Raw genomic sequence first — 13451 nt, 5'->3', positions numbered from 1 at the left:
AATCTGCAAAATTCCTCAAAGTGCGGAGTAGGAATCTCCGATCTATCTACAATTTAAAGTTTACTATCACGAACGGCGACGCCGTCTACGCATTGCCTCAGCGTTTGTGATCAACTCCTGCAAAAGGAATCCCATTGACCAATATATATGTGGAGAATTCACTGGGAAATAATTGGCATTTATTATATACCTAGTGTGACAACCTGGTATTAGTATCATAAAGCGGGAAGATGGCTCCATCGGCGGCAAAGAAAGCAAAATTGGCTGCTTTGATAGGCAATTCCCAATCTACGCCTGGACAGTCTTCCAACAGCGCGAGAAACAGCGGGAGATTTACAAGTGAGATTGTTAAACTGAAGCATGACTTACGTTATGCGGAGGACGATGAAGAAGAAGAAGAAGAAGAAGAAGGTGAGGAGTATAATGAAGAAGCCGTTGACGAGGAGGAAGACGAAGATGGACAGTATTTTGAAGACGAGGACGATTCCGGCGATGACCAACCGTTTCTGTTCAGGGTTGTGTATAAGGGTGCGTCGAGTAAAAAATCAAAGAAACGCAGATTGTCGGATGCATTGGCAGACAGAGATTATCCGATTTATGACGAACCTGTGGATTCATCAGATTATCGAGTCGAGCCGAAGAACATGTGGAATCAGATGCAGTCATACAAGAACTTTGTTGGTAAGAAAATATTAGCTAGACTTATTTCGAAGTTGTCGCCCTGTATATGAACTGAGAATGATCTAGTTGCGGACGAGAAATTCACGATTGGCGATTACGTGTTTGTGAAAAATGAACAAAGCACGTCTGCTTCAACCATTACCGATCAAATGAGGTTCTGGATAGGAAGAGTTTTGGAAATTCGTGCAAAGGATTCAAGTCACGTATACATACGCGTGTTTTGGATGTACTGGCCAAATGAATTACCGGGAGGACGAAGGTATTTATCTGAGTTTACTGTATGACAGATGATTTATTCTAAGAAATTTATTAGGCCTTATCACGGAAAAAAGGAGTTGGTGGCGTCGTGCCATCAGGATGTCATTGATGCAATGTCTATTTCGACGCGGGCATCGGTCGTACATTGGACTGAAAGCGATGATCCGAACGAGGACGCTTTGGGTGAGCTGTACTGGCGACAACTATACATGTCCTACACAAATGAGCTAATGGTATGTTGAATCATAAGCCATTAATACTATCTTTTTCTAAATCGTGCAATGATATATAGCCACTTCGTCAACATTGTAAATGCAAAAAGTTTTGCAATCCAGACCATGCGATGATATGGTGTCCCCACTGCAACAAGCGACTGCACCAAGAATGCATAATTGACGATATAGTTGAGAGGTACAGCGATGATATAGCCGGAGTCGAGACTTTTAAACCACCAAAAAAGACCAGTCAATCAGCTAGACGCCAATCGTCAGGTAAGAAGGGATTGAAAGGGAGTGATGGGCAAGAATCGCCGGTGACTATCCAAATCACAGGCAAGAGTTCTGTTGCAAGGGCATTTTATCAGTGTGTCGATGGGGAGAAAAAAGAGGCTTCTATAATATGTTTGGTTTGTAAGTCTGATTTGAGTTGAGGAAGTTATATGACAGTCGAGAGCTGACTGGTGAGATAAGAGTGAGTGTATTTATATGGCGGGGCATAAGAGAGTTTTAATTGTACAATAGGAGTTACTGAGCCACCTTGATTAATTCAATCTTCAACAATATTCTATATACAGAAGTAATTGCAAGTAATTCGCTAATAGAGCTAGGCAGAGACCTAACCCAATATCCGAAGCACATGCATAACGTGCGGCGCGATGAAAGTGGCTGGGCCGCGAAGTTGACGAAAAGCCAGCCTCCGTCCAGTATCTCCATCTACATTTCTTCTCACTTTGCATCTTCCAAGAAGTGACTACTGCTTCTGATTTATTTTATCTGTGCTGCTATATAGCTGGGTGCATTTTTTTGTGCGAAGCTATTGCATTCGCACTGGTCAAGCCTGCTAGTTCAGCGTCACATCGGTACTGATTGACCAGGCCACGATTACCCGTGCAAGAAGAGCTCATTCGACTGCTTCGCATTCTCAGAAATGTCTACTCGCAGTGTATCTCCACCTAAGATTGCAGCTGATGAGTTTTCATTAGAGTCGCAGCTACAATCGCTTCATGAGCATCCGGAGCCCAGATACGCCGATGTACTGTTTTTGATGCCATCAAACTCGGGTGCGCAGCAGGTTACTATTCCACTGCCGACTAGAGTGTGGGCGCATTCAGCTTTGCTTGCAGTTATATATTTGAAGCCGCTATCGAGACTAGGAACGGCATATTTGTCATCGTATCAGGCTGCTATCGGGCAGGACCAATTACCGCCGAAAACCTCGTGCGGGCTCGAGTACACTATTGTTGAGGTCGCTCCCGAGAATGATTTAACTGTACGAAAGTTGGTTGCTAGCTGTTATAGACCTGTCGTGTTGAGGAGTTTATGGGAGAGAAAGGGAGGAAAGAGAGAAATGTTAGCGGCGTTGGATGAGGGTGTGCTTCTGAGTTGCAAGGAAACTGCTCTACGAACTCTGGCTGTCGCTGCTGACAGTTCTTCAGACGCAGAGAGCTCTCCGATACCAATTTCAGAGATTGAAAGATCAGAGTTTAGCGCTCTTGCTACTCCACCTGAGCGACACACTGAATTTCCTCCGTCCTCGCCGATAGCGCCGTCGTCTCCTTCAAGTGGGTTTGCTGCCGACCCACAGAGTTATGTCGGCGATATAATATTGAAACTCAAAGGCGGCAATGTGAGTTTTACTATTCACAAGTTTATACTCGATCTGCGGGCTCCATATTTTTGCACGCTGTTTCGATCTGCGTTTGCAGACGCGTCGTTGACTGAGCACACGTTGTCGGCAGAGTACTTTACACCACTTTCGCTAGCTGTTGTTGCCCAATATCTTTATTTAGATGACGCCGAAATTCTTTTTGCATGGAAGTGGACGGATTTTTCACGCTATATTGCGTCGAAAAAGTGCACGAGTGACATCAATGCGCCCAATCAGGAAATCTTTGACGCGTTTGCCGACGCACTCGTGGCTGCCAAGTTTCTTCAGCTCGAGTCCTTAGAGGCGTGGATTATACAGTGTCTGGTTAAGATTGGGCACGGATTTGCATGTACTGGCACGCAGTGTACGCGATTGCTACCTGGAATAGTCAATTTGGGGCATCAGTACCAGATTGGTGAATTGTATAATCCATGCATGAGCTGGATGTCGAGGCACACGAATGTATCGGTGCTATGGAAAAGGAGCTTGCTTGCGTTGCCAGATGAGGTATTAGCGGATTTAGTTAGAGAAGTGAATGCAAAAATATCACCCAAGACGGTGATCCCGCTGTATTTGCGACTCTACGGCTTACGTTTGAATACGACTACTTCGATTTTCCGCGACGAGTGGGAAGATAAATTGCTGACACCGCTGATGAACGATTGTACAGGATACATAGCAGCATATTTTGCACATCCGCGCATTGTGTTTTCCGTTGCAAGAGCGCTGTCATCGACATCGTATAATGCGATGGAGAACTTGCTGATATTAGTTGTGACGCGCAAAATCTGCGCCGAGAACGCGACGGCGATATGGCGAGGAGTCGAGTGCCTGGCAAAATTAATTACGTCATCACCAATAGTAGAGATGCTGAATATAAACGTTGCTACGTGGTTTGTTGAGCACTGGCGCGAGCTTGTGCCAAAATCGTATAACAGCACACGGCCTAAGCTGAAGGTTGACGAGGCACCAAAGGAAGACGAAGTACTTGACTTTGGGCAATGGCCGGAAGACAGTGTGCAGAAGTTGAGTGCGCAAATCAATGTACCTGCTGCTGATCTGCGGGCACTGCCGCCTGCTGCACGAAATTTCGAGTACAGAAAGGAGCGGTGGTTGGAGCGATGCCGGGTGGAGGAGGCGAATAGGCTGATGAGACGGCACGAGCTGATGCGGGCGCGAGAGGGCGAGCGGCGATCGAGTGCACCGGGAGGGTCAGGGATAGTTGATTATGGAAGGTAGATTTTGTTCATGCCGTTGATTTACTGGAGTATGGTGATTGTGTTTGGTAAGAGGAGTAACAATGTCAATATGGTAAGAAATAGGCAAGTACACACGTGACTACAATAGGAGTTATAAATAGCGCCATCTCAATTTCGGATGTCTGTGTCTGTGCCGCGCAGCAGCCGCTTGCCTCCGTCTTGTTTGCTTGTATGCTTGTATCCGTATGTAATCTATATAGGTCTGGTTCTCCAAAATATCGCTCTGATGTGTATTCATGGCGTGGGTCGTAACATTTGTATCGGCGGCGCACAAACAGACAGCCGTATCCGAGGACTCGGAGCAACCGAGGGCTGTGGGTACGGGTTATTTCCCTAAGCGAGCGCCCGCCTGTGCTCATTTTGCACCCACCCGTTTTCTTTTGTTCTTGTTCTTGTGCACTTCTCTTTTTTTGCCTTCTTATTTTCTTATTGTCTTCTTATCTTCTTATCTGCTTATATTTACAGCCATTAGCCATGTCCCCTCGCGCTGCGCTTTCCATCGTGCCCACTCCCTTCTCCGCCGACATTAACCGACTCTCGCCCCTAGACGCCTTCGTCCACGCCAACGTCCACCCGTCTTCCTCCTCGCCGCCCTCGTCCCCTCTCTCATCTGGCCCAGTCTCCGGCGATTTCAGCGGTCGCAATTCTCTTGTCTACTCTTCTTCGTCCTCTGCGGCCAGTTTCTCCCTCCTGCCCCCCATCCTCCTGCGCGCGTCCTCCTCCCCGGACTCCGCCGACCTCTCTGCCTCTCACTCCAATAGCACCTCCGCCTCCAGCGTCGACCAAGACCTCGCCGCTCTACAATTTTCTGAAGACCTTACTCCATCTCAGCATGTCTCCCTGGGCGTGCGTTTCTACGAAAAGACTCAGCTCGAACAGGCAGCCTACCATTTCCAGGAGGCCGCGCACTCACAGAACGTACCCGCAATGATACTCTACGCTATCTACCTGCAGCACGGCTGGGGCGCGCGTCCTGATCCAGACCAGGCACTCGTCTGGCTAAACCACGCCATTGGCATTCTTTCAAACAGCAGCAGTAGTACCGTCGACGTCACTGGTATTCCGCCTTCCCCTTCAATCTCTTCGTCTCCCTTTCCTCATGACGACACTGACGGAGGAATGATTCTCAACAGTCCTCTTTCAAGTCCCCGCTGGAAACAACCACTAGGCACAGCGGTCTGTAATCTTGGAAAATCGTACAAGTCCAAAACCGGTAATGACCACAGCGAAGTTATGGCTATGGCCTGCTTCGAGATTGGCGCTCAGTTGGGAGACTCGGACTCTATGTGCGAGGCCGCAGAGCTATGGTCTAAAAACGGATTTGGACGGCCAAAAGACTTATACAGAGCTGCTGCCTTATATCGGCAAGCTGCTTCTCAGGGAAACTCTTCGCTTGAGAACAGTTGGATATATAAGGAAAAGTACATGCGACATCACGACGCCAAGAGCGCCAGTGCTACCAAAAGGAAATCCTTTTTTGGAAGATTAAGCAAAAAGTCTTCTAGTGTATTTTAAATTATATTACATGGGCGTTTTTTATTGAGTTGGGAGTGTTGTATGACCACAATGGCTTGTTTGGGAATCGGGTTCTTGCTTTCATGAAATTTCTGTTGCTACTCCGTATTGTACATGAGTTACTCGAATTAGAAAAAAAAAGTACTAAACTATCTAAATATTGTTATAAACAATATTAAACGTTGCAATATCCAAATTAACGCCAATTAGAGTCCTGTGCAAAATCCCAGCATTCGTAAATTATCGTAACACTTTAATCACGTCTTCACTGCCAGTCCCATCTTTACCACCATATCCACTAGCATCCGCCATCATCACGTCGCCTTGCTCGCTGTATTTGGGATTTATCACTTCTCCCTTCGCTCTGATCCGGATTGCCTCACTAAAACTCCACTTAGGATGAACTTTTTCACATTCTGGACCCTCGGGACAAAATCCTGCCAAATAAAGCTCGCATAATGTTCTTCTTATGTGACGCTTTGTACATTCAGGCCCAAATTTACAGAACCCTCGCTCATAGTTTGGACATGGTGGAATACGCGACTGAGGATCAACGTGTAAGTACAGGCAATCGGGCGACTGCGTACAGAATCCGTTTCTAATAGTCAGTTAGCCTAAATTCGTAAAAACATCGGAGGAAATTAATGCACTTACCGAGCGAAGAAAGTACATTCCGGCATCTTGCGCAAATTATACTCATGTAAAAACTCACAAGCTTCGCCTTTCTTACACAACCCTCTCAACCAATGCTTGCACACAACCTGGTTAGGTAGAGATGGCATGACATGTCTATCCGGACAAGCATTTCCTAATTCACACTTTCCTTGTACATAATTTTTACAAATTGGACGACTGGGATCGATACCAAATTGATATTCTTTGCGTAGAAACGGTTCAAATGAAAATTTAACATCTGCATCTAGTGTAGTAGGTAGTAATGCTCGCTCGACTAATGATTTCAATCTTTTATTTGATGAATTCGCTGACAAGTGTGCTGATGACGAGACTTTTGCTTTAGCTCCTGTCGAAGCGGCACCACTATCAGTCGTCACTGCTTCGTTTGTATTCCCGTTATTTGTATTAACTGCTGCAGCCATCAAGCCTTGCGTTGTAAATCCTTCCAATGATTTAGATCCATTTGGCCACTGCTGCTGCTGCTGCTGCTGCTGCTGATATTGTCCTTGCTGAAACATGTTGCCGTAGTTGTAGTTGCCATGTTGCGGCTGACTATAGTACTGCTGAGTTGCTATTCCTGCCATTTTCGCGTTCTATGATGCAACAAACGTCTATAAATACAAACCTGGTAGCCTCTGCGGAAGAATAATACCAAGTTAAGGCGTACGAAGCTGGATCAAGAAGTAGCTAGGTTGCTTGTTAATTGTAAATTTGAATTTGTCAGCGTACATCACGTGAAAGGGGTTTGTAATATATCACAGATGCGCTCCTAACCTTCGCTCAAAAAAAGGCAACGGTGAAGCTTGGAGATTCCCTTGGATCTCTGTTGTTCAACGAATTTTACAGCAATGCCATTAGTCGAAATTGTATCAAGTGGCACGCTTACGAAAATAAAGAAATCTGGCGCAGGTCGTAAACGCGCCGTTGCGGCTAACCATCCCGCCAATGCTAAGCGCGCCGATTCAGCAGTAGTCAAGCGCGCCATTGCGCGACGTATCGCGGATCTCGAGCGAGAAAATTATAACGATTTAGTCAAGATTGACATTCCGCGCGTGTCTGGCTATCAGAATAGCAACGGTGTTGGACCGAGTGTTTCGGGAAGAACGGCTGGTGTGCGAAAATTACTGCAGTCGAAGAAAGCATTGCAGAATCTCTTTGATGAGGATGAGTCTGGTGCTAGCGAGTTTATGTCAGTAATATCTGGTCCATCAATTTATCCTAGTAGAAACATATGCAGCGTTTGTGGATATTGGGGGCCTATTACTTGTTCCAGATGCAATGCCAGATATTGCTCATTAGCGTGCGAGGACACGCACAGAGAGACTCGATGCTTGAAAGTGTATGCTTGATTTTGCTATAGTAAGACTCTCCGGTTTGCATTGGTTACGGAGTTTACGGGTTTTTACAAATTTGTAGTAATGTACATTATCTATTATACACTAGTTCTTCTACCAATGACGGCTGCTGAAAGTAATGAGCGTCTACTCTTCACTCCCGGCTGACCTTCTTCCCAAGAAATGTGGTGCTATTTTCTGCAACCATTCCAAATTTATCGGGCTCACATTTCGAGCATATGCCTTTGTTGTAAAAATCTATACAATACGATTAGCCATGCCGTTTGGAAAAAGCGGCCGGAAAACGGTGAACTTACATATTCAGTGTACATAACAGCATCAACTTTTCGACCAAAAACCGAAGACGAAGGATGAATATTTATTGTCTGTCCAGTGGCAATAGTTTTGAATGTCTTCCCTGGTAAAGCCAGAGCGGTATTTGCCACAAACCCACGAAGAAAACATTGGACTATTTGTTCATTGAGGTCGGATTTTGCATAATAGCCACTTCGGTCTTCTTCGTCATCAAAATTTTTCATTGACTTGGGAACTCCGTTGCTTTGACTCGTCTTCAAATATCGTTCTAATTGCTTTCGGATATCCTATCGTAGATTATTAGTATCAGTCAGAGCAGTTTGCTATATTTCAAGTACTTACCTCGACATTTGACATCGCTCGAGAATTAATATAGAGCTCTTTACACCAAGCTTTCCTCTCTTCGCTTGATGCCAAGCTTTTATAATGCAGCATGTAATTCCTCAACACGATCAAATCGCCCATGCCTCCACTGGCGGCCACAAACGGTAGCCGTTTCTCATTAACTTCATCTCTTTTATCTGGATGAGGATTCATAATCAAATTCTCAATAGACAAGCATGAAACAATATCCAGCACGGCTGCAGTGATACCTATGTCTTGAGCCTCGAGTAACACTACACTCAAATGTGGCGACAGTGGTAGTACTGACATTTTTCTTCCTAGACTTGTTATATCGCCGTTGTTATCTAAAGCTTTCAGTGCATAAAGTTGTGTCAAGGCCGACATGACTAGATACAGTAATCGTCAGTAGCATTCGTTTTGTTATAAACATCACAAAGTTACGTACTCGATCCTTTACTCGGCCTCTCAAGCCAGCTCCACCTCAGTATATCTTTCACCCCAGCAGATTTCAGCGTCAAAATCGGAAAAGCAACGTCACATCTCTCGATTTCCGGTTCACTCTGTGGCCTTAATCCCAGATAATCTTCTTCTGTATATAATCTGTAGCATTTACCGGGGCCTTCACGACCTGCTCGACCCATTCTCTGCGCAGCATTTGATTTGGAAATTGGCATAGTGAGTAAACTGTCTAGACCGAGGTCATGACGCCAAACTTTGACTTTATGTGTACCGCTATCAATCACGTAGCGAACCCCTGAGATAGTGAGTGATGTTTCGGCGATGTTGGTCGCAAGAATGATTTTTCGTTTGAGGCCGGTAACAGGTTCGAATACTAGTTGCTGTTGAGCTTGAGGGAGTGCCGCGTATAGCGGTAATATAACCATCTGAATACTTTGTTAGATCATTGTCGCTTTCGATAAATAAGAACAGACTAGCTCAATGCTTACTTCCGGTGCCCCTTTAGGCATACTTCCAGCGAAATCGTTCAGTAAATCAGTAGCTTTGTCAATATCTTCTTGCCCAGCCAGAAATGCCAACACATCTCCCGTAGCCTCGCCGATATTTATTTGCAATGCGGTCCTGACGGTAGCATCCACGACGTCTTCGACGGGTTTATTGAGATACAATCTATCGACTGGAAACCTTCGTCCCTGGACGTAGAGAACTTCTGCGTCGTTGAAGAATCGACTAAATCGATCAGCGTCCATAGTTGCAGACATCACAATCAATCGCAAATTATGTCTAATTTCGACGAGATTTTTTAAAAATCCCATTAATAAATCAGTGACTACTGTTCGCTCGTGGGCTTCGTCGAGAATAATGGTAGTGTATCGCTTGAGAGTTGGGAATAGCAATAATTCGCGAAGAAGCATACCGTCTGTTAAGAACTTGATACACGTTTGCGGACCGCTCGCATTTTGAAATCGTACAGTATAACCGACCTGTTGGTGTTTGACATGACAAAATCAATATTTGGTAGCTGTAGATTGTAAAATACTTTGATAATTCGTACCTCACTTCCAAGTTCAGTACGAGTTTCTTCTGCAACGCGTTTTGCCAGATTTATAGCAGCCACTCGACGAGGTTGAGTAACGGCGATTCGTTCACGATCGCGATCCAAAGACCAGATAAACTGGGGAACCTCTACATTTGCATACCATTAGTTGTCGCTTAAAGTACAAATTGGTATAAGAGAGATTTTTACGTGTCGATTTTCCACTACCAGTTTCTCCAACTAAAACTGTAATCTTGTTTTTTGTTAACCGGTCTAACAGCTTACTTTTCACTGGAGCGGGTTGTTAGTTTGGAATTCGTCGCAGGTAAATCATATATTATCGCCATGAATCTCAGAGCAAGAGTGCAAAGCTCACACTCGTACGTACCTTCAACAATTGGTAACTGTTGCATCTTCGATAAAAGTCTTGTTGAAGACTATCACACGGATCCTTCTTGGGACTGCTCAAAGTATACGCCCTGTAATCGAGGACGAGTTCTAACAAAGATTCTTTTTTTCAAGAAGACTTATAAACCTCACCGAGCCGCACCATCAACTCTACTTCCTGAGCCACTTCCACGCATCCGCTACGATACATGCTCAATACATTCCGAATAACTTTTTTGCTACAGAACATTGCTATTAATAGCTATTAAAAAATCATAGTCTCTTGACAATAAATTCATAATTTATAGATACAGTACAACCATAGCACAACAGACAAAACATTAAATCAAGCAAATACCACAACTTTAGCCATCAATCTCCATGCTCTCTCCGCCACCAGTTGACGATACTGTCTCTTCAAAAATGTCATAAGCTAAGGGTTTTACAGTAGGCCTCACTCTCTCACTCATGTACGCTGTCGTGCCACGCGCAAAGACATATGACTTCTCCTTGGTTGACCGCTCGTTGGGTGTTCGGTAATTCCTGTAAAGGACGGCGGGCTAAGAACATCTGCTGTCAGCTACCTGTGATTCCTTATAAAATCTTAATAAATATGAAAGAAAACTAACCTTATCGACCTCCATAACACACATGTCAACATTTGAACCGGAACCAAGCTAGACAGCAAATGATTAGTTTGTTACTTCGAACAGGAAATTACAAAGTGAGCGCACATCGTTCCAAATACCGGCTTCAATAGCCTCAGCGCATAGTTCCATAGCTTCCTGCTTGGTCATCGACTTTTTCCACTTTGATTCTAAAGTGGCCATTGCTGCCATCGAGCCTGAGCCGAGGGACAGGTAGTATCCCACATCAGTAGATCCATGAGCATGAATGGAAAACAGTTTCGGTCCTAAAAGGGCAAAAAAGATTAGTAAAGTGATACCAGCGTCTCGTCAACCATCACAGAGCTGCACACCTGTTGGATCAGTTCCTGCGACAATCAGGTAGGCGCCAATATGACCCTGATATTTGAACAGATGCTGCTTCAGTAAGGTAAGACATGTAACTACTCTTGGAGCTCTTCCGGTGCTCATAGAGTGAAGTTCGAGAGTTGATGAAATGAGTTGAGTAACGAATTCCTGTGACAATTCCTGTTAGAAATACTCGCGTACAAATCCTTCATTCCAAACCTTACACAATCAGCGGCAGTTCCGGCACCCGCACTAGATTTTCAATGTCAGGTATATCCACAAATAGGTACTAGAATCATATAAAAACCTACCACCAAATCGAAGGTGACATCCGGTGCAGCTTCTCGCAGTTCTTGTCAGCAACGATATCCCCCTCCGTAGCTCTAGTATCAGCAGCAATCTAAATCGCAAACAAATATCAGCTCATCTATTATTATGATACCAATCATGCGTCAAAAAAGGAACGACATACGACTACACCGCCATCGAATCGGCACCCAACAATAGTAGTACCAGTCGCGGTAGCGGTTGGCACAGGGTATCCCTTTGCAGTCAAAAACTGGTTTCGCTGATAATTGTCAAAGGAAAATCCAACCATACTTATATGCCTGAGTTGCTAACAAATTGGATGTATGATTAAAAATGCTGATTCTGTTACGGATCGATCCTGATTGCTATGATGGAATCTTCCAACTTGTGGAGAGCGCCGAGGAAGGATGGTACCAGTCCCATTGCTTACAAATGGTACGGCTGTTGGCTGACCACTTCGATCCGGGTCGAAGGAAAGTGATACAAGCTTGTAGATAAAAATGGCTAGTAATTTAAGTAGATACTAAAGGACTGCAACGATTTATAGTACGCTGCAAATTAGAAAGAGATTGAGCATAGGTTCAGCGAAGGCGCAATTGCACTGGAGAATATCACACAGTCAGCAATCATAGTCCTGTCTCTAATCATCCTGGCACTACTAAAAAAAGTTGCAGCATTTATATTTTAGAGGAATTTGACTTGTACAACAAACTTTAATAATTTAATCGTCTGATGTGAAATCCGTAGACACATTGTTGAACGAACTCTCAGCCGCCTTCGTTTCCCAGAAGAGCTTGCCAACATTGTGATTGCCGTGATAAGTCCATCCTTTCTCTTCGACATGGTATAGATTCACCGATCCTCCAGAAAATGCATCACTGCCAACTCTATTAGTACCTGTATTTTCTATATGAAAAAAAAGTCACTTACCGATGAGTGGCAGCCAAGATACTCCGCTTTCCTAGGGCAAGCGCCTCTTCGACCGTGAGATCCCACCGATATCCGCTATCGAGGACACCGTATGCAAACGTTTGGCCAGAACCAACACAAAACATGTCACCTTTCAGACGAGTTCCATCACTGTCAACGTAAAAGATGGCCGGATCACTCTTAGTGTAACCGCACACCATAGTTCCCATCGAGAGGCCCATTCCCTTGTAGCTGTAAATCAAATTGGATAAAATCTTACTAGCAGCCGCAACGCTAATACGACTCTTTTCCCTAAGCTCATGAATACGGCACTGAACACCCAACCAAGTTTCCCAAAACTGACAATCGGCCGCACCACCAGCCATAGTACCTAGCATGTATGGATTGATCTCGATAACCTTCTTGACGGTCTGTGAAGCAATCCAGTTTCCCGCAGTTGCTCGTGAATCTACAGCCACAACCTAAAAGTGTAACAATTAGTTTATTCGAACGAAATCAAGAAAAAGTTTGCAATAGACATACGATGCCTCCTTGAAATCTGAATGCTAATGTAGTAGTACCGTGAGCAATTTTGATCCGAACATCAGGATTCGACGCATCGTCTGTATGGGCTCTTAGAAACGCGGATGGCTAAAAAAACAAGAGGTCAGTATACAGAGCAGGAATCAGTAAAAAGGTACATACCTGTGAAATCGGTGGCAGACTCAGCGTGGGGACAGATGACGGAGCCATTATATCAAGCATCTCCTCCTTGGCCAGCACATCCTCGTCGAATCCAGGTCGCTGAATAAACCGATCAACAATTGCATCCATTTTCGACGATATGCTGTAGGAAAAAGTAAACAGGTGATATGTATGGAAATATGATGATTAGGAAGTAGAAAGACACGGAACGAGCCTGATGTACGGCGTGGATGACTTGGTCCCAGAAGCTTTAAATCACTGCGCCGCCTTATTTATGGCATAACTCAACTAAACTTATTACAGTAATTAAATCACGTGATCAATACGCGTTGTTAAAGCTTAACTGAAAAGTAAACAACGCCCTCGTCTTGACTCAGAGCGCATTTAGCTGACCGGCAGCTACTATAATCATAAAAAACTCAGC

General features: G+C 44.6%; 8 protein-coding genes across 8 annotated transcripts; 4 read left to right on the top strand and 4 right to left on the bottom strand.

Moving 5' to 3' along the window:
* Positions 1-387: 387 nt before the first annotated feature.
* V2V93DRAFT_370701 (uncharacterized protein) lies at positions 388-1725 on the top strand (the record flags this gene model as incomplete). The annotated part of the gene is made up of 4 exons (XM_066910339.1): positions 388-681; positions 748-940; positions 995-1172; positions 1232-1725. Coding segments are annotated over exons 1-4 (760 nt in total), but the record flags the coding sequence as incomplete, so codon positions are not given.
* A 115-nt stretch (positions 1726-1840) lies between these two features.
* V2V93DRAFT_370700 (uncharacterized protein) lies at positions 1841-4431 on the top strand. The gene has a single exon (XM_066910338.1). The coding sequence runs from the start codon at positions 2086-2088 to the stop codon at positions 4042-4044; it is 1959 nt and encodes a 652-aa protein (XP_066765289.1). The 5' UTR covers positions 1841-2085; the 3' UTR covers positions 4045-4431.
* On the top strand, positions 4432-5731 carry V2V93DRAFT_370699 (uncharacterized protein). Its single transcript, XM_066910337.1, has one exon. It carries the CDS (start codon positions 4539-4541, stop codon positions 5577-5579), a length of 1041 nt encoding a protein of 346 aa, XP_066765288.1. The 5' UTR covers positions 4432-4538; the 3' UTR covers positions 5580-5731.
* V2V93DRAFT_370698 (uncharacterized protein) lies at positions 5662-6918 on the bottom strand. The gene is made up of 2 exons (XM_066910336.1): positions 6234-6918; positions 5662-6177 (listed from the first exon to the last, which is right to left on the bottom strand). The coding sequence occupies exons 1-2, from the start codon at positions 6836-6838 to the stop codon at positions 5820-5822; spliced, it is 963 nt and encodes a 320-aa protein (XP_066765287.1). The 5' UTR covers positions 6839-6918; the 3' UTR covers positions 5662-5819.
* A 131-nt stretch (positions 6919-7049) lies between these two features.
* V2V93DRAFT_370696 (SWR1 complex subunit vps71) lies at positions 7050-7709 on the top strand. Its single transcript, XM_066910335.1, has one exon. The coding sequence runs from the start codon at positions 7103-7105 to the stop codon at positions 7601-7603; it is 501 nt and encodes a 166-aa protein (XP_066765286.1). The 5' UTR covers positions 7050-7102; the 3' UTR covers positions 7604-7709.
* On the bottom strand, positions 7668-10231 carry V2V93DRAFT_370692 (P-loop containing nucleoside triphosphate hydrolase protein). Its single transcript, XM_066910334.1, has 8 exons — positions 10132-10231; positions 9954-10034; positions 9762-9892; positions 9196-9690; positions 8694-9132; positions 8246-8634; positions 7906-8190; positions 7668-7846 (listed from the first exon to the last, which is right to left on the bottom strand). The coding sequence occupies exons 1-8, from the start codon at positions 10154-10156 to the stop codon at positions 7736-7738; spliced, it is 1956 nt and encodes a 651-aa protein (XP_066765285.1). The 5' UTR covers positions 10157-10231; the 3' UTR covers positions 7668-7735.
* A 47-nt stretch (positions 10232-10278) lies between these two features.
* On the bottom strand, positions 10279-11799 carry V2V93DRAFT_370690 (nucleophile aminohydrolase). The gene is made up of 7 exons (XM_066910333.1): positions 11577-11799; positions 11416-11504; positions 11329-11356; positions 11110-11272; positions 10865-11043; positions 10760-10807; positions 10279-10690 (listed from the first exon to the last, which is right to left on the bottom strand). The coding sequence occupies exons 1-7, from the start codon at positions 11700-11702 to the stop codon at positions 10496-10498; spliced, it is 828 nt and encodes a 275-aa protein (XP_066765284.1). The 5' UTR covers positions 11703-11799; the 3' UTR covers positions 10279-10495.
* V2V93DRAFT_370686 (nucleophile aminohydrolase) lies at positions 11800-13270 on the bottom strand. Its single transcript, XM_066910332.1, has 4 exons — positions 13028-13270; positions 12866-12973; positions 12344-12804; positions 11800-12291 (listed from the first exon to the last, which is right to left on the bottom strand). Exons 1-4 carry the CDS (start codon positions 13154-13156, stop codon positions 12135-12137), a joined length of 855 nt encoding a protein of 284 aa, XP_066765283.1. The 5' UTR covers positions 13157-13270; the 3' UTR covers positions 11800-12134.
* Positions 13271-13451: the final 181 nt, after the last annotated feature.

The sequence above is a fragment of the Kockiozyma suomiensis genome (assembly GCF_038497685.1).
Source record: "Kockiozyma suomiensis strain NRRL Y-17356 unplaced genomic scaffold V2V93scaffold_8, whole genome shotgun sequence".
Lineage (NCBI taxonomy): Eukaryota > Fungi > Ascomycota > Lipomycetes > Lipomycetales > Lipomycetaceae > Kockiozyma > Kockiozyma suomiensis.
The sequence above is the reverse complement of the archived record's forward strand: the minus strand, read 5'-3'. Positions and strand labels throughout refer to the sequence as shown.

Excerpts from the sequence above, each read along its gene's own strand:
- V2V93DRAFT_370700 (XM_066910338.1), top strand. The coding sequence starts at position 2,086 with ATGTCTACTCGCAGTGTATCTCCACCTAAGATTGCAGCTGATGAGTTT.
- V2V93DRAFT_370699 (XM_066910337.1), top strand. The coding sequence starts at position 4,539 with ATGTCCCCTCGCGCTGCGCTTTCCATCGTGCCCACTCCCTTCTCCGCC.
- V2V93DRAFT_370698 (XM_066910336.1), bottom strand. The coding sequence starts at position 6,838 with ATGGCAGGAATAGCAACTCAGCAGTACTATAGTCAGCCGCAACATGGC. Across the intron at positions 6,178-6,233 it reads GAATGTACTTTCTTCGCTCG|AAACGGATTCTGTACGCAGT; the intron begins GTAAGTGCATTA and ends ACTGACTATTAG.
- V2V93DRAFT_370696 (XM_066910335.1), top strand. The coding sequence starts at position 7,103 with ATGCCATTAGTCGAAATTGTATCAAGTGGCACGCTTACGAAAATAAAG.
- V2V93DRAFT_370692 (XM_066910334.1), bottom strand. The coding sequence starts at position 10,156 with ATGCAACAGTTACCAATTGTTGAAG. Across the intron at positions 9,691-9,761 it reads GTACTGAACTTGGAAGTGAG|GTCGGTTATACTGTACGATT; the intron begins GTACGAATTATC and ends AAACACCAACAG. Across the intron at positions 8,635-8,693 it reads GAGGCCGAGTAAAGGATCGA|TCATGTCGGCCTTGACACAA; the intron begins GTACGTAACTTT and ends TACTGTATCTAG.
- V2V93DRAFT_370690 (XM_066910333.1), bottom strand. The coding sequence starts at position 11,702 with ATGGTTGGATTTTCCTTTGACAATTATCAGCGAAACCAGTTTTTGACT. Across the intron at positions 11,505-11,576 it reads GATTCGATGGCGGTGTAGTC|ATTGCTGCTGATACTAGAGC; the intron begins GTATGTCGTTCC and ends TTTGCGATTTAG. Across the intron at positions 11,044-11,109 it reads CGCAGGAACTGATCCAACAG|GACCGAAACTGTTTTCCATT; the intron begins GTGTGCAGCTCT and ends TTGCCCTTTTAG.
- V2V93DRAFT_370686 (XM_066910332.1), bottom strand. The coding sequence starts at position 13,156 with ATGGATGCAATTGTTGATCGGTTTATTCAGCGACCTGGATTCGACGAG. Across the intron at positions 12,805-12,865 it reads TCAGATTTCAAGGAGGCATC|GTTGTGGCTGTAGATTCACG; the intron begins GTATGTCTATTG and ends TTACACTTTTAG. Across the intron at positions 12,292-12,343 it reads ATCTTGGCTGCCACTCATCG|TGATGCATTTTCTGGAGGAT; the intron begins GTAAGTGACTTT and ends TAGAGTTGGCAG.